The 20,615-nt window shown below is 39.3% G+C and overlaps 1 protein-coding gene across 2 annotated transcripts; it reads left to right on the forward strand.

Moving 5' to 3' along the window:
- Nucleotides 1–11,413: 11,413 nt before the first annotated feature.
- LOC108101664 (putative inorganic phosphate cotransporter) lies at nucleotides 11,414–18,186 on the forward strand. Of its 2 annotated transcripts, none has more exons than XM_017206088.1 (4): nucleotides 11,414–11,558; nucleotides 15,377–15,513; nucleotides 15,573–16,646; nucleotides 17,561–18,186. In XM_017206088.1, exons 1-4 carry the CDS (start codon nucleotides 11,540–11,542, stop codon nucleotides 17,777–17,779), a joined length of 1,449 nt encoding a protein of 482 aa, XP_017061577.1. In that variant the 5' UTR covers nucleotides 11,414–11,539; the 3' UTR covers nucleotides 17,780–18,186. The 2 variants fall into 2 exon arrangements, with proteins under 2 accessions (XP_017061577.1, XP_017061585.1); XM_017206096.1 differs by lacking the exon at nucleotides 11,414–11,558 and adding an exon at nucleotides 14,527–15,105.
- Nucleotides 18,187–20,615: the final 2,429 nt, after the last annotated feature.

Here is a 20,615-nt window from a genome sequence, read left to right on the forward strand (position 1 = left end):
GTTTTTGTATAATCAACAATGGTAATTTAAAATCTGAGGACTTCTTAATATATAATAGTATAACAAGAATGATTTAAATATAGAAATAATCTGAATTATCGCATTATACAATTATTGGTGGACCTGCCTAAGTTATTGATGTTTATTTCAAAAACGGATCGCATCTTCCTCTTGAAAAACTCCTTATATTTAGAAGGTATTTTGTAGAAATTATATACCTGGTTATTTTTAATTTTTCTTAAAATTACGCAATATTAACAATAGGTATCAGGTGCGCACACCTGCACATTTATTACAGTGCACAAGCGACCTAATTTACCTAAGACCCTTCTAAAAAGGGTTACCAAATGTCGTAAAATTGCATCATCGACACGTGCACTACCTGTAGGTAGGGAAAAAGAAAAGGATAACCAAATTAACAGGTAAATCACCAACTTACGAGTATTTATTGACGCGTACGCCTAAGCTGCGGATTAGTCTGTGATTGACAGTTGCCGAGTTACAACTTATACAAGTGGTGCAGTATTTTTTACAGTGCGAGTTTTTTTTAAACGTTTGTGTAGAAGTGAAAAGTTGAAGTGGTTAAAACAACAAAACAAATCTTGGAAATATTTGATTTGGTAAGTCATTCGTTTGTATACAGTTTGAAGTGGATGTTAATTCTACTAGGACTTAGCCATAACCCATTCATTAATACCACTTTTATTAATGTGGTCTAATCAAACATTCGCTATGTATTTTTTCTTCCAATTTTTTTTAACAGCCAATTCCAGAGAATGCCACGTAAATCTTCTTTGTCGCAAGAACAGCGTAGGCAAGCTGCGCTTGCTCGTAGCCGAGATCGATATGCACAAAATCGTCTCAGATAAGGACCAGAAATGCCCAGCATATTGCCTTGACTCGCTCTACGAATATCGATGTGGTAGCAGAAATTCGAGCACGAGAAACTGCTGCCCTCGCTCTGAGAAGGCGTAGTGCACGAATTCGAGCTATTGAACGTGTACGGGACGCCGCAGCTTACGCAAATACCAGGGAAAATTTTGAAGAACGACGACGGCAGCAGGCCCTAAATACTGCCAGCCATGCAGCTCGCAGAGGAAAATCGTGAGCCCGAAAGCGAACGGGACGCTGCAGCGCGGGCACGAACTCGAGCTATCTCCGAAAACCGTCGACGAGAGCAGTTGCGAAACACTGCCGATCATGCTACCTGGAGACTAGCAGAGGAAAACCGAGGACCCGAGCGTAGACGGGATGCTGCAGCGCGTGCGCGGACCCGAGCGAACTCCGAGGAACGGCGACGAGAGCAGTTGCGAAGCACTGCCGATCACGCTACCTGGAGAGCGATAGAGGAAAACCGAGGACAGGAGCGAGAGCGGGATGCGGAAGCTCACAGAATTGCCAGGAACGACCCCATTACTCGGGAACATCAGCTACATTACAGGACATTGCAGCAACGGGAAACACGACTGCAGAGGAGGCTTCGGGAGCAACGGATTCGAGAAATGGCAGAGGAACGACACTTGACGTATAGGACCAGCTCACAAAATCGGCAGGCTGAATCTTCACGACAGTCGCAGCGAAATATGGATGCTAGAGCTGGACTTTCCGCAGACGAAAGAGAGGATCAACGGGAACAACAACGCCGAAGGAGCCGAGCGGCAGCAAAGGAGCAGTATCTGCAAAACATAAAATACGGACCAACTGAATGCTGCATATGCTGTGGAGGGACATGGTTTACATCTCAGGTGAGTAGTTTGAACAAATTTATTATATCTTCTAAGTTCCCAGATATGAATGTAGGCAACGCATTTTATTTAAGTAGTAAATTTCCCAAATACAAATTTTGCAGCACATGTCGCCAGGCCGTTTCCAAAGGTAGAATACCATCTCTGTGTCTTGGTAATGGTTTTGATTTTCCAGAGATTCCCGAGTGTCTCAAAAATTTAACATGTCTTGAAGAGCGCCTCATTTCTCCCCGAATTCCCTTTATGCGCATTATATCCTTAGGGTATGAAAGGCAATGCGGAATAAGAGGCGCTGTAGTTAATGTCCCAATTTCTGTACCTGATACAGTAAGTGCGCTTCCCCGCTCTTTTGATTCTACACATGTTATCCAAGTACACTTAAAGAGAAAGTTAGAATACTCCCATAATTTCATGACTGAAACCATTCGTCCGTCGAGAGTTCTTGAAGCAGTGCGATATTTAGTAAACACAGAGCTGTATAGAAAGCACAATATCTCATTAATTGGTGATTGGCTAAATGAAATGAGAGATAGCGAAGAAGTACCATTCATCGCAGATGAATCTGACCGAGAAGAAGTTGAACAGCTTTTGCGCCTTCAACATTCTCAACCAAATGACCAACAGGATGAAAACTTAAATCCTGGAGGTCACGAAACGCTATTAGAAAATAATAACGGGAATGATTTTCAGCGTATTGCTTTGGCTCCCGGGGAAGGCCGTCGTCCGACAAATTTAACCCTAGATGACGACGCTGAAGAGCTTTCATTTCCAACAATATCTTGTGGTGAAATTTTTAAGGCCAATACCACCTACGCAAAAAAAGCCAGGTCTCAAATTCGATTTTACGATCGTCGCTGTGCAGTTGTACCTAAAGTTCTTTATATGTACAAATTTTATGAGATGCAGCGAATTCAAAACTCAATTTCCATTGCCTTACGAAAAAAATCAGGTGCGGTAACTGCTGCAAACGTAAGGGATGAATCTTTTATTGACAGACTAGTGCAGCATGACGACGGGTACCATATTTTAAAAGGTTTACGTTCAGCTCCTGCACATTGGGAAGCAGAAAAAAAAGGTCATAGCAATGATAAGACAATTTGGTTTGCCTACATTTTTTATCACCCTTTCTGCTGCTGAAACAAAATGGAATGAATTTTTGATTATTCTTTCTCTTTTGTTAGATAACAAAAACATAAATGAGGAGGAAGCTGCATCATTATCCAGTACCGAAAAAGCTCGACTGATCCGATCTGACCCAGTAACTTGTTCCCGTTACTTTGACTACAGGTTCCGTCAATTATTAAAATTATTTAAAAGCTCCGAAATATTTGGGGAGTATACTCTAACCCACTATTATTGGAGGATCGAGTTCCAGCACCGAGGCTCTCCACACTCTCATGGAATGTACTGGCTTTCTGGAGCACCAAACCTAGAAGGAGCGGAAAATTCTGATGAATTAATACGTTTTATTGATGGGTTTATTACTACCAACGGAAACGATCCTGAATTGCAAGAAGTAATTCAATATCAGCTGCGTGGCCAGGAATTTTGCCGCTTCAATATGCCATACCCCCCCATGCCTGAAAGTCTCATCTTATATCCTTTGGAAGAAAATGAAGCCAGTCTTGACACTCATAAAGCGTTGTTTAGAAAAATTAAAAATATTTTAAAATCTTGTCCTGAAGATGAAGCAGCGACCTACAACGATTTTAATTATTTTCTTTCCCAACTTGGAAGCACATTTGAGGAGTACAAGCTTGCAGTTAGATCCAGCTTGAAAAAGCCCCAGATATTTTTACGTCGTCAATTTTCTGATAGGTTGTTAAATGCGTATAATAAGAGTATCTTAGAATTACATAGAGCCAACATGGATATCCAATTTATCTTAGACGCTTATGCCTGTTGTAGTTACATAATTAACTACATTAACAAATCCAACCGCGGCGTGTCTCAACTGATGCGGGAAGCAATGACTGAAATGCAACACGGAAACATTTCAATTAAAAGAAAGTTGCAACACCTAGGGAGCAAATTTATAAACGCTACGGAGATATCAGCCCAAGAAGCTGCCTACAATATTTTAGGCTTACACATGTCTGAGGCTAGTGAAGGAAATATTTTTATAAACACTTGCCATCCAGATAAAAGAGTTCGCATAGTTCGATCCAACAGAGAACTAGAACAGCTTCCAGGAGACTCAACTGATATTTTTGAGCGAAATTTACTCGACCGATATGTGCAAAGGCATGAGTTATTAGAGTCAGTATGCCTTGCAGAATTTGCGGCTTGGTACAAATTTTCTAGGTCAAATACACGAGCAAATCCTTCCAACGAAGATTATGAAGAGCCGATGGACTTGGAACCAGATAACGAAAATTTGGCAGGCGAACAAAGTTACCAACTGCTGGATGGGACTGGGTTTGTAAAAAAACGTAAGCATGCCCTAATCCTCCGATGGGTCCGATTTAGTTTAAATTCTTCCCCATCCGACTATTTTCGAGAGCACGTAATGCTTTTCTTTCCCTGGAGAAATGAAGATACTGACCTCATCTCCAACGATAACGAGAGCACCTTCAGAAACAACTATGAGCTAATTAAACGCAATAAAGCGGAATACGATGTTTTTGATGATATGGAATTGGACAGAGTTCTTCAAGAGCTGCAAAATGTTGATAGACAAGAAAGTGGTCCTCTTCCTGACCAACCTGCTTCCCAATACTTAGATGAAGAGTTCAGAGCTCTGGCAGTGCCAAACGTCGGCCAAAACATAAATATGTTTCAGGATGATGATGCTGCTAACGTTGAAGAGGGCGAGCTTCAACTTATTAGACTTCCACCGTTGGTATCAGAAGACAATCTTTGCTCGCTTACCCGGTCGCTCAATTCAAAACAGCGCCAGTATTATGCCCATGTAATGCATAATGTAGCAGCAAAAAAAACATTTTATGAATACGTTGGCGGAGGGGCTGGAGTAGGCAAAAGTAGATTGATTTCGACTATTTATCAGTCTATAACTTGGCGAGCAAGTAAAATTCCTGGGGCAACTGATTCTCCAAAGGTATTATTATGTGCTCCTACCGGAAAAGCTGCTTTTGGAATTGGAGGACTCACCCTTCACTCCATATTCTCCCTTCCAATTAACCAGTCATCTGGTCCATTAAGGCCTTTAAGCAATGACTCAGTTAACACAATTCATTGTAAGTTAATGGACCTACAATTAGTAATTATTGATGAAATTTCGATGGTCGGTTCCAAAATGCTTTGGTATTTGGATCAAAGACTAAGACAAATTTTTAGAAGCCAAGATTTAATATTCGGTGGCAAATCAATAATTGTGTTTGGAGATCTCAAGCAGCTTTCTCCAGTTGGGGATCGTTGGATATTCTTAGAAAATACCAACAATCCATATAACATTATCGCTGGAACCAATCTTTGGGATAATTTTAAATTTTTTGAGCTGACCGAAATAATGCGGCAACGCGACGACCACGCATTTGCGCTAGCTCTAAACAATATGTCTGAAGCCAACATGTCGGTCACAGACATAGAACTCCTTAGGCAGAGAGTAGTCCCCCCAACTGAGGTTACCGACGATGCCATCCACCTATTTTGCTCAAATGATGAGGTGGATCGCTATAATACATTGAAACTGGCACAAATTAACACAGAAGAGTTTATTTCAACTGCAATAGATACAATTAAATCGGCAAACATGCAGCAGAGTCACAGAGAAAGAACTCTTAGAAATGCAAAAAATATGAAAACGTCGGAAACCCAGGGATTATCATATATTCTTCATCTGAAAAGAACTGCAAAATATATGGTAACCGTTAATATAGACACCAATGATGGACTGGTAAATGGTGCAACTGGCGACCTCATGCAAATAGACAGTTGTATGGTAAACGGTTCGCTTTTAGTTACAGGGCTGTGGATTAAGTTTTCTGATCCAACGGTTGGAGCTATTGCCAGATCAAAAGTGAGAGGAAATGAGCATTCAGATTGGACTCCGATAAAAAAGGTTTCACGAGTATTTCGATGTGGAAATTCAGAGCATTCTACAGTAGATCGCAAGCAATTTCCAGTTGTTCCTGCTGAGGCTATTACCATCCATAAAAGCCAAGGAGCCACCTACAGCAAAGTCGCAGTGCACCTCAAAAGAGGCATTAAGCGAGCTTCGCTTTATGTAGCGTGTAGCAGGGCAACAAGCGCATCGGGTCTTTTCCTACTAGGCGACTTTGTTCCTCCTAGTAGATTTGGAGCAACAAATGTCCAAACTGAACTTCAAAGTTTAAGAGAGGAAAAGGCCTTGACTACGCAATACGAATTCTTGGCCACTGATAATACAATCTCATTATATTACCACAATGTTGAGTCTCTTCGTGCTCATCGCGAAGATATATCCAACGATAAAATTATTTGTTCCGCTGATTTCTTATGTTTTGTTGAAACCTGGTCTCTTCCAAGTGAAGAGTACAGCCTTATAGATTTCAACATCATAGGTAGAATTGACAGCAATCGATTTAATAATATTGGAAAGAACGGTATAATTATTTTTGCAAAGCAGAGTATCTTCCATAGAGTGGTCCTTCTGTTTGAGACAAATAAGTTTTTGAATTCAAGGGCCACTTATCAATCGATTGCTTTTAAATATCTTGATACATCATTTATCATTGTTTATAGGAGTCCCGGATATCCTATAGCAAGATTTCGAAATGAAATTATAAATGACGTTCAAAGAGTTCGCAGTATGGAAAATAATAAAGTGGTTATATTAGGAGATTTTAACATATGCAGGTCCACACGAACTGATTCCTTAGAGGAAAATCTAAATGCTCATAACCTTGTACCAATTAATAGTAGTCCAACGACTAAGCATCAAACGCAAATAGATTGGGTTTTTGCTGATACTGGTATTTCAGAAGCTGTTGCCCTTACATATGAGACCCCATACAGTCATCATGATGGTGTTTTCTTAAAAGTGTAGCCTATAAGTAATTTTGTATAAGTTAATAATTAATTTCTTGGATAACGTATTTTCTATAATTGTACAAGTATGTTAAGTTGTTATTTGTATTTATTAAGGGTTATTTAATTAAGTACCTAATTGTATAAATAAATTGTATAAAATTAAGTCTTGGTTTAAAATAATGTGCAATATAATTTTTAAGTAGTTAAAATTTCCCCCTCGTGGATTGAGACCTTGTCGTGGTGTGGGGGCTGAGTACGTGAATTTCGAAATAAAAATTTACAGAAACTAGCAGCAATCCTTTAAAATTAAATGTTGTTTTAATTAATACATTTTACACAAATTCAAATATTGCAATTTTCCGATTTTCATTAAACTTTTTTCGAAATTTAATAATCCTTAAAGAAAATCTTAAAGAAAAACCATGTTTGTATAACAAAAAACATAAAAAAAAAACAAGAAAGGAAGCTAGCTTCGGCAAGCCGAAGCTTATATACCCTTGCAGTTACTAAATATGTCGAACAAAATACATAAAAGCTAAAAAGCATCGAAGCTATGACGATTTTTCTATTAATTTTCCATATTGTTCATATGACAGCTATATGATATAGTCGTCCGATTTTAAATAATTTTAATTTGTAACTCAAGACTCATTAAAAAACTCTATATTCCAAAAATCATTATTGTCTGATGAAAAACAACGAGGTTATAATTATATTTCCGTTATTTCTATATAGATTTTTCGATCTTACCTATGGCAGCTAAATGATATAGTACTCCGATTTTTATGAAATTTTTTTCTCAACTTAAGAGTATTTAAAAAACTTTATGTTCCAAAAATCATGCTCATGGGATAAAAAACAACGATTTTATCAATTTATTTCCATTAATTCTATATATATTTTTTGATCTCTCCTATGGCAGCTATACGATAGAGTTGTCCGATTTTGATAAAATTTAATCCGAAATTCAAAAGCAGTTAGAAAACGCCATCTGGAAGGAATCAAGTCGATCTGATCAAAAACAACGGTTTAAAAATTTTTTATTTTATTCTCTTGTATGGGAGCTATCCGATATAGTCGCCCGATCCGGCTCGTTCCGACATATATACTGCGTGCAACAACTACACAACTTTTGGGAAAGTTTCAGCCAGATAGCTTTAAAACTGAGAGACTAGTTTACATAGAAACCGACAGGAGGACAGACGGACAGACAGACAGACAGACAGACGGACAGACGGACAGACGGACAGACGGACAGACGTACAGACGGATTTCGATTCAGATCGTGATGCTGATCAAGAATATATATACTTTATGGGGTCTGAGGTCTCTCCTTCACTGCGTTGCAAACTTCTGACTGAAATTATAATACCCTTTGCTCTGCAAGGGTATAAAAACAGAGATGTAATAGTTTTGTTTTGTATAGATTTTTCGATCGGTCCCAAGGCAGCTATATAATATCGTTGTCCGAATTTAACGAAATTTTTTAAAATTCAATGCTTCTTAAAAACTTTATACTCAAATAAAAATCATGGGCGTGGGATAAAAAACAACGAAGTTATCAATTAATTCCCATTAATTCTATATATATTTTTCGATCTTTCTTATGGCAGCTATAAGATATAGTTGTCCGATTTTTATGAAACTTTTTTCTCAATATAAGGGTTGTTAAAAAACTTGATATTAAAAAAATCATGCTCGTGGGATAAAAAACAACGATGTTATCAATTTATTTCCATTAATTCTATATATATTTTTCGATCCCTCCTATGGCAGCTATATGATAGAGTTATCCGATTTTGTTCAAATTTTATCCGATATTCAATAACAGTTAGAAAACGCCATCTTGAAGAATTCAAGTCGATCTGATGAAAAACAACAGAGTGAGAATTTTTTATTTCATTCTCTTGTATTGGAGCTATCCGATATAGTCGGCCGATCCGGCTCGTTCCGACTTATATACTGCGTGCAATAACTACACAACTTTTGGGAAAGTTTCAGCAAGATAGCTTCAAAACTGAGAGACTAGTTTACATAGAAACCGACAGGAGGACAGACGGACAGACAGACAGACAGACAGACAGACAGACGGACAGACGTACATACATATTTCGATTCAGATGGTGATGCTGATCAAGAATATATATACTTTATGGGGTCTGAGGTGTCTCCTTCACTGCGTTGCAAACTTCTGACTGAAATTATAATACCCTCTGCTCTGCAAGGGTATAAAAATTATGACAGGGATTTTTGGAATATAGAGTTTTCTAACGATTCTAACATTAAATTTTATCAAAATCGGACAACTATATCATATCGCTGCCATATGAACAATAGTCGAAAATATGGAAAATGAATAGAAAAATCGTCATAGCTTCGATGTTGTTTAGCCTTTATGTATTTTGTTCGACATATTTGACGACTGTAAGGGTATATCAGCTTCGGCTTGCCGAAGCTAGCTTTCTCATACCCTTATAATACCCTTTTGCTCTGCAAGGGTATAAAAATGGTTTCATATACTTACGCCTCATATTCTTACGCCCTAGTTGCCCCGTCCAATTGCGTTTCTCTTTTGTTTTAAATAAAGTCAAATAAAACCTAATATGTACCAATTTATCAGTAGTAACCTTCAAATTTCTTGATAATTAATAAAGCCGTTTTAACCCTTTGTAAATGGGTTGAAAAGTTAAAAAGTGTGTATTCGTACGCAGCGCAAGTTTAATAAATTTTTGTGAAACACCCAATTTAACGGACTTAAATTCAAAAATACTGTGGCGTTCAAAGACGTGGGCGACAAACCTATAGTCGCAGAATTAAAAATTAGCTTTGAGGGTCCGATCAGAACGAGTAAATACTCCAAACCTAAGTGGTATTCCTACTAGGACTTTGATAAGCTGTTGGAGCAAGAGCAGTTTTGGACTGCTGTTTTACAACAATTTAAAATTGATTTTTTCTAATTCAAGCCATTAAAACCAAGGTGCGATCGTTACAACTCCGTAATAAATAAGCTATGGCTAATGGAAACAGGATTTCATTCTTGTTAGTTATAAAATCAACATTTTAACCTCTAAAAAAACTCTATAACTTTTATTAAAATTGCAGTTGTTTGCGTGGACGGAAGCTGAGAAGTCGTACTTACTGTTCAGCTTTTATTGGGGCTATGTGGTCATGCAGATTCCTGGCAGCTTTGTGGTCACTCGTCTGAGGGTTCGGAATACCCTTCTCTTGGGCACATTCGCCGGTGCCATTCTCTGCGCCGTCACGCCAACGACTGCCGAAGCTCCTACTGGATCGGTGCCGCTGAGCAGAACTACATCGATGCGGCACTCCGCTCCCAGAGCACCTGCCCCAAAGGATTCGCTCTAGTTCCGTGGGCGGCTATTCTCCGTTCCCATTCTCCGTTCGAATGCCCATCGCCACGAATGGACTATGTGGCCGTAACCGTCGTTTCTTTTTCTAGACGGATCGTTCCAGTGGCAGATTGTGTTCGGCCTGGGGTGTTCATCTTCTGGTACATCAGACAGCCCTGGGATGCAGACGATTTTCTGCACAAGTGCTCAGAGGAATGTAATGTTATGTACAAAACCTTGGCAAGATCCTAAAGTTATCGGAAATTATAGTAAGTAGTCAAGTCACTCCAACTGGTAAACTAATTAAAAAACTTAGCATCTTGTAAACACTATCAAAAGGCTTTTCTAAAGCAGAACTAAGAACTAAAGCATAAAGTAAATAATAACCAAACCATTTTGTAAATTTAGGTTCAAATAACTTTTAAGTACAAAACTGATTCGCAAGTTTAATTATTTACCGAACAGAAGCTGTAAACAAAGAAACTAAGACATTATTGCAGACATTAAATATTTAGAACTAAATACATAAAGGCTAATCGAAGCTATTACGATTTTTCTATTAATTTTGCATATTTTCGACGACGGACAAACGGGCAGACGTACAGATGGACAGACGGGCAGACGAACAGACGGACAGACGGACAGACGTACAGACGTATTTCGATTCATATATTGTATGGGGTTTAAGGTGTCTCCTTCATTGCGTTGCAAATTTTTGACTAAAATTATAATACCCTCTGCAAGGGTAAAATTATGACTTAATGTGATTGCTGTGTGAAGCCGCCGTTTTCGCGCTTTTTCTACAGTAATAAAAAAAATTCAGAATTAAATTTTAATAACAGGTTACTGCGAGAGTCAACTCATTTTAGCATTGGATTATTGTATTTAATTAACCATAATGATGCCAAAGGCTTAGATAACTTTATAATTAACCTACATTTTGTTTACAATTTGATTTTGATTTGAAAAAGTATCAAAAACGTGAAACGATCTACAATAGAAGCATTAAAAGTATTAAATGCACTTTTAGTCTTTATTTTGACCACCACTAGTTGGGTTCTTGCAAAGACTTTTGTACAAGAATGATTAAACCCTTCAAATGACTGGCACAAAATTATAAGTGCTAGTATGAACGTCTGGGTTATATTGCCGATGTTTGTTTATAATGGTAGTAGACGATATCAAGCTCGGAATGCGGCAGGTAGCATCTAGCTATCGCTTTGGGTAATCGTTGCTTTGATAAAACCCATTAAAGAACGGAGCCCCAATCTTGATTTTTAATTGCAGTCATATAAGCTTTATAGAGGGCTGAGCTTTAGGCGACACGCTCAGACGTATTTCAGCTATAGGAGCGGGTGGAAGTTGGTGGCTAACCGGCCAAACTGAAATTGACAGCTTGGCGAGACGTTATTTCTCGTTCTTCCACCTTACAGGGAAATTTGTTAACACATTCAAGTGCGCGAAGACAACAGAATGAGTGACAAGCTAAAAGGTGAATTGAAAATAAACTTCAAAGCATTTAACTGCTAATAAATAAAAGGAGAATAAAGAGCTGTTGGAATACACATAATACTCATATAAATATATGTGATTTATAAGTACAACATTTCAAATGAAATACCAATTTGGCGGTGCTTAATTAAATATTAATATGTGATTTGTTTATAATAAAAAGTTTTCGAAAAACGCAAATTTAAAGGATAAAAAAGTGTTATAGTTCAATGAAACTTCGGTGTTTCCCTTTTTTGAGTGTGAATATGGTCGTTTTGGCAGTAAAAATTATTTTAAGTGCGCTACAAATTAAATATAATTTATTTAATTGTGCCTCGTGTTTATTAAATACTAGTGCCAGATACGATTCGAACAAAAATTAAACCTACATTTCGAAACAATAGAAATAACATATAAATTGTTTTATGGGTTTAATACTATTGGAATTTCAAAAAGAGCATGATTATTAAAATCTTTTGGGCCAGGGCTAATTTTATCAACTAGGTTTAGCTATGATTTATAGCTTAATCATGACCCCAAAGCAACTGGTCGATAAAATTGGCAAAAGAGTTACATTGGCCAAGCAAATTCTCGCAGTGCCAGTAATGCAATTAAGATAACAACTTTATTGCAAATGGGCAGTATGAGGCCGTAAATACAATGTTTGATGTTATGAGTTGTTAATTTTATGAGCCTCTTTTTGCTTGGACCTATAGTTAGATTCCATTGCACATTTTGTATACCCTGGCAAAGGGTATTATAATTTCAGTCAGAAGTATGCAAAAATGATAACGTTGTTAATTTTCATTTAAATCGGATGACATATCTAATTGCTGCCAATTGCTCAACAAATGTACGTAAAAAGTATGGGTCTAAATTATACCATCGTTGTTATACCCTTGCAGAGCAAAGGGTATTATAATTTCAGTCAGAAGTTTGCAACGCAGTGAAGGAGACACCTCAGACCCCATAAAGTATATATATTCTTGATCAGCATCACCATCTGAATCGAAATATGTATGTACGTCTGTCCGTCTGTCCGTCTGTCCTCCTGTCGGTTTCTATGTAAACTAGTCTGTCAGTTTTAAAGCTATCTCGCTGAAACTTTCCCAAAAGTTGTGTAGATGTTGCACGCAGTATATAGGTCGGAACGAGCCGGATCGGCCGACTATATCGGATAGCTCCTATACAAGAGAATGAAATAAAAAATTCTTACTCCGTTGTTTTTGATCAGATCGACTTGATTCCTTCCAGATGGCGTTTTCTAATTGCTATTGAATTTTGGATTAAATTTTATTAAAATCGGATAACTCTATCATATAGCTGCCATAGGAGAGATCAAAATATATATATATAAATAATGGAAAAAAATTATGTCGTTGTTTTTAATGCCACATGAGCATGATTTTTGGAACATAAAGTTTTTGAAATACTCTTAAATCGAGAAAAAATTTCATAAAAATCGGAGTACTATATCATATAGCTGCCATAGGAAAGATCGAAAAATCTATATAGAAATAACGGAAATAAAATTATTACCTCGTTGTTTTTCATCAGACAATAATGATTTATGGAATATAGGGTTTTCTAATGAGTATTGAGTTACAAATTAAATTTCATCAAAATCGGACGACCATATCATATAGCTGTCATATGGAAAATTAATAGAAAAATCGTCATAGCTTCGATGTTCTTTAGCTTTTATGTATTTTGTTCGACATATTTAGTAACTGCAAGGGTATATAAGCTTCGGCTTGCCGAAGCTAGCTTCCTTTCTTGTTTTTATCATAGAATAGAGATTCGGACGACTATATCTTATAGTTGTTATAGAAACAGTCGTTGAACACAGTATTATTAGCTGCTATCTAACTCCCAATGTTACCGTGAAAGTAGTTAAAGCCAAAATCGACGACTGTGCTCGGCAACTATAGCTAGCTGGAGACTTAAATGCCAGAGCGCGTGAATGAGCCATGTCTTCGACGAATAAAGAGGCTGAAAGATCCTTAATATGTCAGTAAGAACTGGACTGACAGTGGCTCATGTGAGCACAACCTTGACATTTCATCGGATGGTTAAAACAGACACCACACCAAACACAACGCTTGTATACGAGAATTGTGCTCATAAGATAAAAGACTAGAAAAATCGTGGACTTTTTCTAAACCCCTTACTGCACACGGGTCCACCATATAAACTAAAAAAAAATTTGATCTATAGGCCCCCCCACTATTTTTTTCTGCGTCCGCCCCTGCTTGGGTATATTCAACGAAAGCGACCACGTCCAAGTACTGATTCGCGTAAACGATTGGATGTAGTCTCATGGATTAGAATTGGATATCGAAAAGGCCAAGCTGATATTAGTCACCAGAAAGCAAATGTTCTTGGAGATAGAATTCAATCTCAGCGGGAGTGTCATACAGACACAGAATTCCATAAAGAACCTTTGGGCAACAATCTAATTACGCCAGAATCAAGGCTACAAAGATAACAAGGATACTGAACAGGCATTAGCAATCGGCGGGCGCCAATTCCAACCAGGCGGAATCTATTTGTGAATGTTAACAACGCCATATGACTTCGAAGTTTGGGCTGAAGCACTGAAAGCCAAATGCAGACTAGAGCCTTTATTGAATGTTGAAAGAGCTGCTGTTAAAACATGAACACGCAGATATACAAATGTATATTTAGGTAGCGGAATTGTAGCCGCACCAAATGTATCACGTGTGTGCATACCTAAAACAACTAGGTAAAAAGGTTGTAAAATTACCTCCTGCGAGTGGTCACCACATGTTCAGTGATAGGTGCGATCGGAGTAATTGCTATCTCCTCTATCGCCCTTAGCATGTTTCCCGGAATCGGGGATATACCTATTCGTAGGTCTAAAGATTAGAATAGTTGTAAGTCTCATGTTAGCTATTTAAGTCGAAGATATTCTTAAATAAAACCAGTTTGAAATATCAACTCAACAAAGGAAGACGTGTTTTATTGGACGCTCTTTCCTCTGCTAAGCGCCTATTTCACGGTAGCATATTCTGTAGGAGTAACTCCAAGAGAACTCAAGAGCCTGTGTGACCTTTAAGAAGCCGGAGAAGCGAAAAGACTAGTCATCGTGGATCGCAAAAGAGAGCCCCTTGGACCTTTGGCAAGAAAAACCGGAAAGCGAAGGCACTGGAAGATGGACAGCAAGACTCATATGATAGATAGAAAACATAGTACATGATAGTACTATGTGTGATAACATACATAGATAACATAGTACATGATAGTACTATGTGTCACGGCTATTTTAGTTCGTTTCCGCAAGGGATGGGGAAGGCCGTGGACGCCACCTGTGTGTATATGCAAAGGACATCGGATATTTATAATTTGTGTTCGCAAAAATCAATTGTTTATCAAACAGTTAACTTCTCTTCGAAATCATCATAGCAGGTTTTCAATTTTGCGCTTTTTTCATTGCATGGACGGGCGTTCGCAATGGTCACTTGCGTATTTACTTATAGCTCCCATCAAAACAAAGGAGAAATAACTCGCAGTTATAAAATATAAAGGTGTATAACTTGAGATAGGGCGTTTGGACGATTTTGGACACAAGTATTATTTATTTAACAAAACGCACTGCGATAGCCTTTTAAATTGCAAAAGGGTTAAAAAGAATATTGGGTGGACCATTAAAAAAAATGAATACATTTTTAGCACATACATATTAACGGAGTTCAAATTTTGTTTCAAAGAACTCTAAATAGATAACACCCATATGCAGGCTTTTCTAGTTTATAAATTCCACTTGTTCGTTAACCCTCTTTAACTGTGCACTCCTAGGTCCTCTCATTGGCATCCGGCACCTGCAGGCCCTGCTGCTTTTCCTGGCCATTGTCGTGAACTATACTGCCCGGCTCAGCGTGAGCGTGGCCGTGGTGGCCATGACGGATTCGGCCACCACGAATCCAGACTTTCCGGTGAGTGCGACTTGCTATTCGCCTGTGTCGGTAAGTGACCGCCAATCCCACAAATGCAGGAGTACGACTGGAGCGGTGCGCAGAGGTCATACATCCTGTCCAGCTTCTACTGGGGCTACATCGTCACCCAGTTCCCGGCCGGCTTTCTGGTCCGTCGCTTTGGGGCCAAGGCGGTGCTGCTCATCCCGACGCTGGCCACGGCCGTTCTGAGTGGTCTCACACCCTTATGTGTGGCCTGGGGCGGCTGGCAGGCCTTCAGCACGATCCGCATCGTGGAGGGTCTCTTCCAGGGCCTGATATTTCCCTGCATCCACGAGCACTTGGCCAAGTGGTCTCCGCCGGAAGACCGCAACCGGCTGGGCGCTTTCGCCTACTCGGGGGCCGACTGCGGGTCAGTGCTGGCAATGGCCAGCAGTGGTCTGATCGCCAACGGCTCCATGGGCTGGCCGGGAATCTTCTATGTGTCAGCGGGCACCTGCGGGCTGTGGTGTCTGCTCTGGTTGATTTTCGGTGCGAACAACGCGCCCAGCTCCCGGCTAATCGGCGTGCGCGAGCGTGAGCACATAGAGCGCTCGATGAAGCGGCCGGATGGCTTCCACGCCAAGAAGATACCTATCCCGTGGCGAGCCATCTGGACCTCGGCTCCCTTCTACGCATTGCTGATCGTTCGCAGCGCTCAAGGCTGGGCCAACTCGACCATGCAGTTGCAGACACCCTCCTACATGCACGACGTCCTGGAGATGGACATCAAGAGCAACGCTCTGTACTCGGCCCTGCCCTTCCTGGCCATGTGGGGCATGTCCTACGTGTACCTAGTCTTCGCGGACGTGGCCATGGCGCGCAAGTGGATGTCCCTAACCACGCTGCGCAAGTCCATTAATACCGTGTCCTACTGGGGTCCTGCGGCGGCCCTTATCGGCATCGGGTTTCTGGACAAGAGCCAAACCAGCCTGGCCATCGCTCTGATGACGATCAACGCGGGCTTAAATGCCGGCTCTGGCATTGGCAGCATCCTGACCATCATTGACATGTCGCCCAACCACTCGGGCATGCTAATGGCTATTGTGAACGGCATTGGCAACATATTTCCTCTATTGACTCCTCTATTGGTGGGAGTCATTGTCACCGAAACGGTGGGTACTACTTATAAAGTTATTAACTGACTCTGATATTTTAATTTGCGACATCCTTGCAGAGGATGTAAATCTTCTTTCCATTCAAAAAAGTGTATATATTCTTGTTCGCATTACAATCCGAGTCGATTGGTGGTCACTCTGACCGTCTATCTGTTTCTATGCAAACTAATCTCTAAGTTTTAAAGGTATCTTAAAAGGTATTTTAAGAAGTCTAGTTCTTGCAGATAGTATATACGCCGGAACATTTCTAAAAAAGGTCTTACTTTAATAGAGTCGTCTGAAAACATTATACAACGAACATAATTATAAATGAAACTTTTGGAATAATAACAGAATATAATAGAGATTCATACATATAAACAAATATGTATAAATTTTTATGTGCAATTTTTAACGATTTATATATAATATATATATTCTTGATCAGCATCACAATCTGAATCAAAATATGAATGTACGCCTGTCCGTCTGTTCGTCTGTCTGTTTCTATGTAAACTAGTCTCTAAGTTTTGAAGCTATCCTGCTGAAACTTTTCCAAAAGTTGTGTAGTTATTGCACGCAGTATATAAGTCGGAAATTTATATAAATTTTGTTAAAATTGGACAACTATATCACATAGCTGACATATGAACAAAAGTCGAAAATCTGGAAAATTAATGGAAAAATCGTCATAGTTTAGATGTTTTTTTGACTTTATGTATTTTTTTCGAAATATTTTATGACTGCAAGGGTATATAAGCTAGCTTCCTTCCTTGTTTGAATACTAAGGTTAATATTTTTGGTGCCTTTTTTGAAAATCTAGGCATATCGGTTTGGTGAGGTGTGGCTAAATACAAGAGCAAAACATTTATCTACCATTAAAATAATATATAAGCAGGAATTTAATGCTATTTTCATTATTTTTTATGCAGGGTTCTCGTAGCCAGTGGCAGATCGTGTTTGGTATGACCGCTGTGGTGTTTTTCTTCGGAAACCTGGTATACCTTATTTGGGGCACTACTGACCAGCAAGTCTGGGATGCTGAAGACTACTTAAAGCTCCGGGACTCGGAATGCATACCAAATGGCCAGCAAATGGATCTCCAGCCCAACGCTGATGTAGAGTCAGAAGCCGACACAAAGACAACATGATTAGCAGCAGAAAAATAGGGGGTTGGCGCTGGCAACGAGTTGTATGCGCAATAAGTGTGGAATGAAAAGCTGATCTGACCATCGCTGATAAAACGCGTGTTGGACCGGGCGTTCGCAATTTTAATTAAAATTCTTAAAACGTTTTACCGCGCCCTTGTATTTTAATTTCTTGTTTGTACGCATTTCTTTCGCTGGCCGCGGAAATTTAATAGAAAATTCTTACTATTTCTTTGAATGAATTCATTTTCTATTTCAGCCCGCATTTGCATGCGAACAGCGCTGAGAAGGGGAAAAAAGAGTGAAGGAACCCTACACTCAGATTTTCCCCAATATTTAAAAACTTTATCATCTGAATCATTATAGACCTAATAATTATTTCAAAATTAAAGAAAGTAATACAAAATGTATAGTTTCATTTTTAATGTTCTAGTCTAAGATTATGTAAGATAAATTATTTGTAAAGTTTTCTTCAATAAATTGTATATAGTTGCATAGTTTTCTCTGAAAGCTAGGGTGCTTCGTTTTATATGCTACCTGCAGGAGAAAAAATACTTTCTGTAACACTTTACTTAAATAGCTTTAAAACTGAAATGGGTCATCAGGAATAATCGTAAATAACAGGGTTAAACATAAAATTAGGGGTGAACATATAAATAGAAACAATCATTTTTATACATGCGTTTTAAAATTCTTCAGTGGTGTAGAAAAGAAAACTAAATTATTTATTTATTTTAACCATTGACCGTAACAGTAGCTGTTGGTACATGATTGGGGATTATAGCTTTAAATGAAAGTAAATAGAATTTTTGTTGTATAATTCATGATTTTTTAAAATTAGTATACTGACTGCCATTTAGCGCTGACTTTCTTAAATTCCTGCTCCTCTTTTCTCCGTGCAGTCAGGGCAACAAGACACCAGCTAACGCTTACCAATCGCCCAAACATCCCCCTTAGAGACTCCAATACCACACCATCTGCATGCTTATCCTTGTTCTCGTCCTGGGCAGTCAGTCAACGCTGAGCGGCGGCGGGCAAACAACAAGAAAAAAACTTTGCACACAAATCAGAAAAATGGACACTTGGTAGAATTTATGCACGAACGCGTGCGCACAGTCCGTCGCACGGCCATAGTCGGCACGGTCTTGCGGTGGAATTGTTTGCCACCAGCCGGCAGAAGGAAACTGGCCGAAAGAGGCTGGGGACGGAGCCTCCTCGAAAGAGGCTTATGGCCAGCAAGGGGATGGCGCGTTTTTCTGGGCCAGACAAAAACCAAAACCGAAACCAAAACGAAAATGTTTTTCAATTAAAAACGTTGTGGAGCGAGCGCAAAAATTCATTTGAATTGCCTCGTCGCTGACGTGTCCCCGCGTCCTCTTTCCCCCTTCCGCCTCTCGCACCAAATCCTGCAGTCCACACTGCCCCGATGAAAAGTCATAAATGGCCCTCGCATACCCATCCGGAAGTGGACACACGGGAGTGCGTGTGTGCACTCACGCTGACAGACTCGGTGTCCAAGAAGCAGATGAGCCACCTCATGCATCGAGTGCATATGCAGAAACAGCTTTTTAAAATCGCGGATATCGATGCAATCGTCTACTGAGCGGATAAAATGGAACTGCTTATGTGCTGCAGCTTTAAAATATTTAATGAGACGTATACGAGTATACCCCTGGTGGGAGAAGTTTAAAAATACCTATAATAAAAAATGTTTTTGTTATCTTAAATACATACGAGAGGTGATGAGTGTGCCGCCACACATATTAACCGCAGAGACCCCAAGGTTAGGACTTTATTCGATTTTGATTAACAAAGAAATAATATAAATACATACAAAGGTTATCAATAAATCCACACGTCTGGCAAAAACATCTCGATATGTTTCTTTCACAACTCGTAATTCTTTTTTTTACCGTAATAAAATAAATCAAATTTAGGTACTTAAAGATTTCATACGCATTGTAGATTGTAACTATAGTTGACATATTCTCATATACACATTAAATTAAGCGGTGAAATCGGTTTTATTATATTGTTGAGCTTCACAAATGCAACGTTACGATGTTCATTGAACCCTCTCCTTAAAATATTGTACTGCTGTAACGATCCAATCCATATTGTGAAGAGGATGGTTTTTATGCTTTTCCGAGTGGTGCGTTTATTTAATAATAATTGAGGTGGATAAAATAAAATACATTTTGCTTATGCGTCTTTCTGTGCTTCCTTAGCTTCTCGTTCTTCTGCTTGTTCTCCTATGACTTCTCGACTTATCTTATACATAAAAACAGTGTTCTTAAATGCTACAAAAATGTGTTGTGAAACGGTTCAATATGAATAGCTGTTCACAGTCGGCCCTTCTTGACAAATCGCCGCGTCCTCGCAAGATTCGGGATGTGGTCCTGGGTCGTCTTCAAAATCGTCATCTTCACCTGGGTCATCGGGAGGGAGTTGGCACCAGCGCTTCATTTTGTCGGACGAGTATACCGACTTGTAGTGTCTCTGCTTCCTCTGGGCATGTGGGATATCTTCCACCAGATATCTGTCGTTTGGCAGTACCTTACTGACAATAAACGGACCTTTATAACGAGGCTCCAACTTGCGTGATGTGCCCGTGCTAAACGGTTCATTCTCGACCAAAACAAGGTCTCCAGGGCTATACATTGTTGGCTTAGAATGTCTGGCATCGTATCGTTTCTTAGCAGCCGCTCGATGGTCGTTGATTGTATTCGCTGCATCTGCTCTTAGCTTTTCCAATTCTGCATCCGTTAACATCTTCTGGTTCTGGCCTTGAATTGCATTTGTCAATGTGTTCTTCAGAATGTCTCGGGGCTCGTAACCA

The sequence above is a fragment of the Drosophila ficusphila genome, unplaced genomic scaffold, assembly GCF_018152265.1.
Source record: "Drosophila ficusphila isolate 14025-0441.05 unplaced genomic scaffold, ASM1815226v1 contig_414, whole genome shotgun sequence".
NCBI classification, from domain to species: domain Eukaryota; kingdom Metazoa; phylum Arthropoda; class Insecta; order Diptera; family Drosophilidae; genus Drosophila; species Drosophila ficusphila.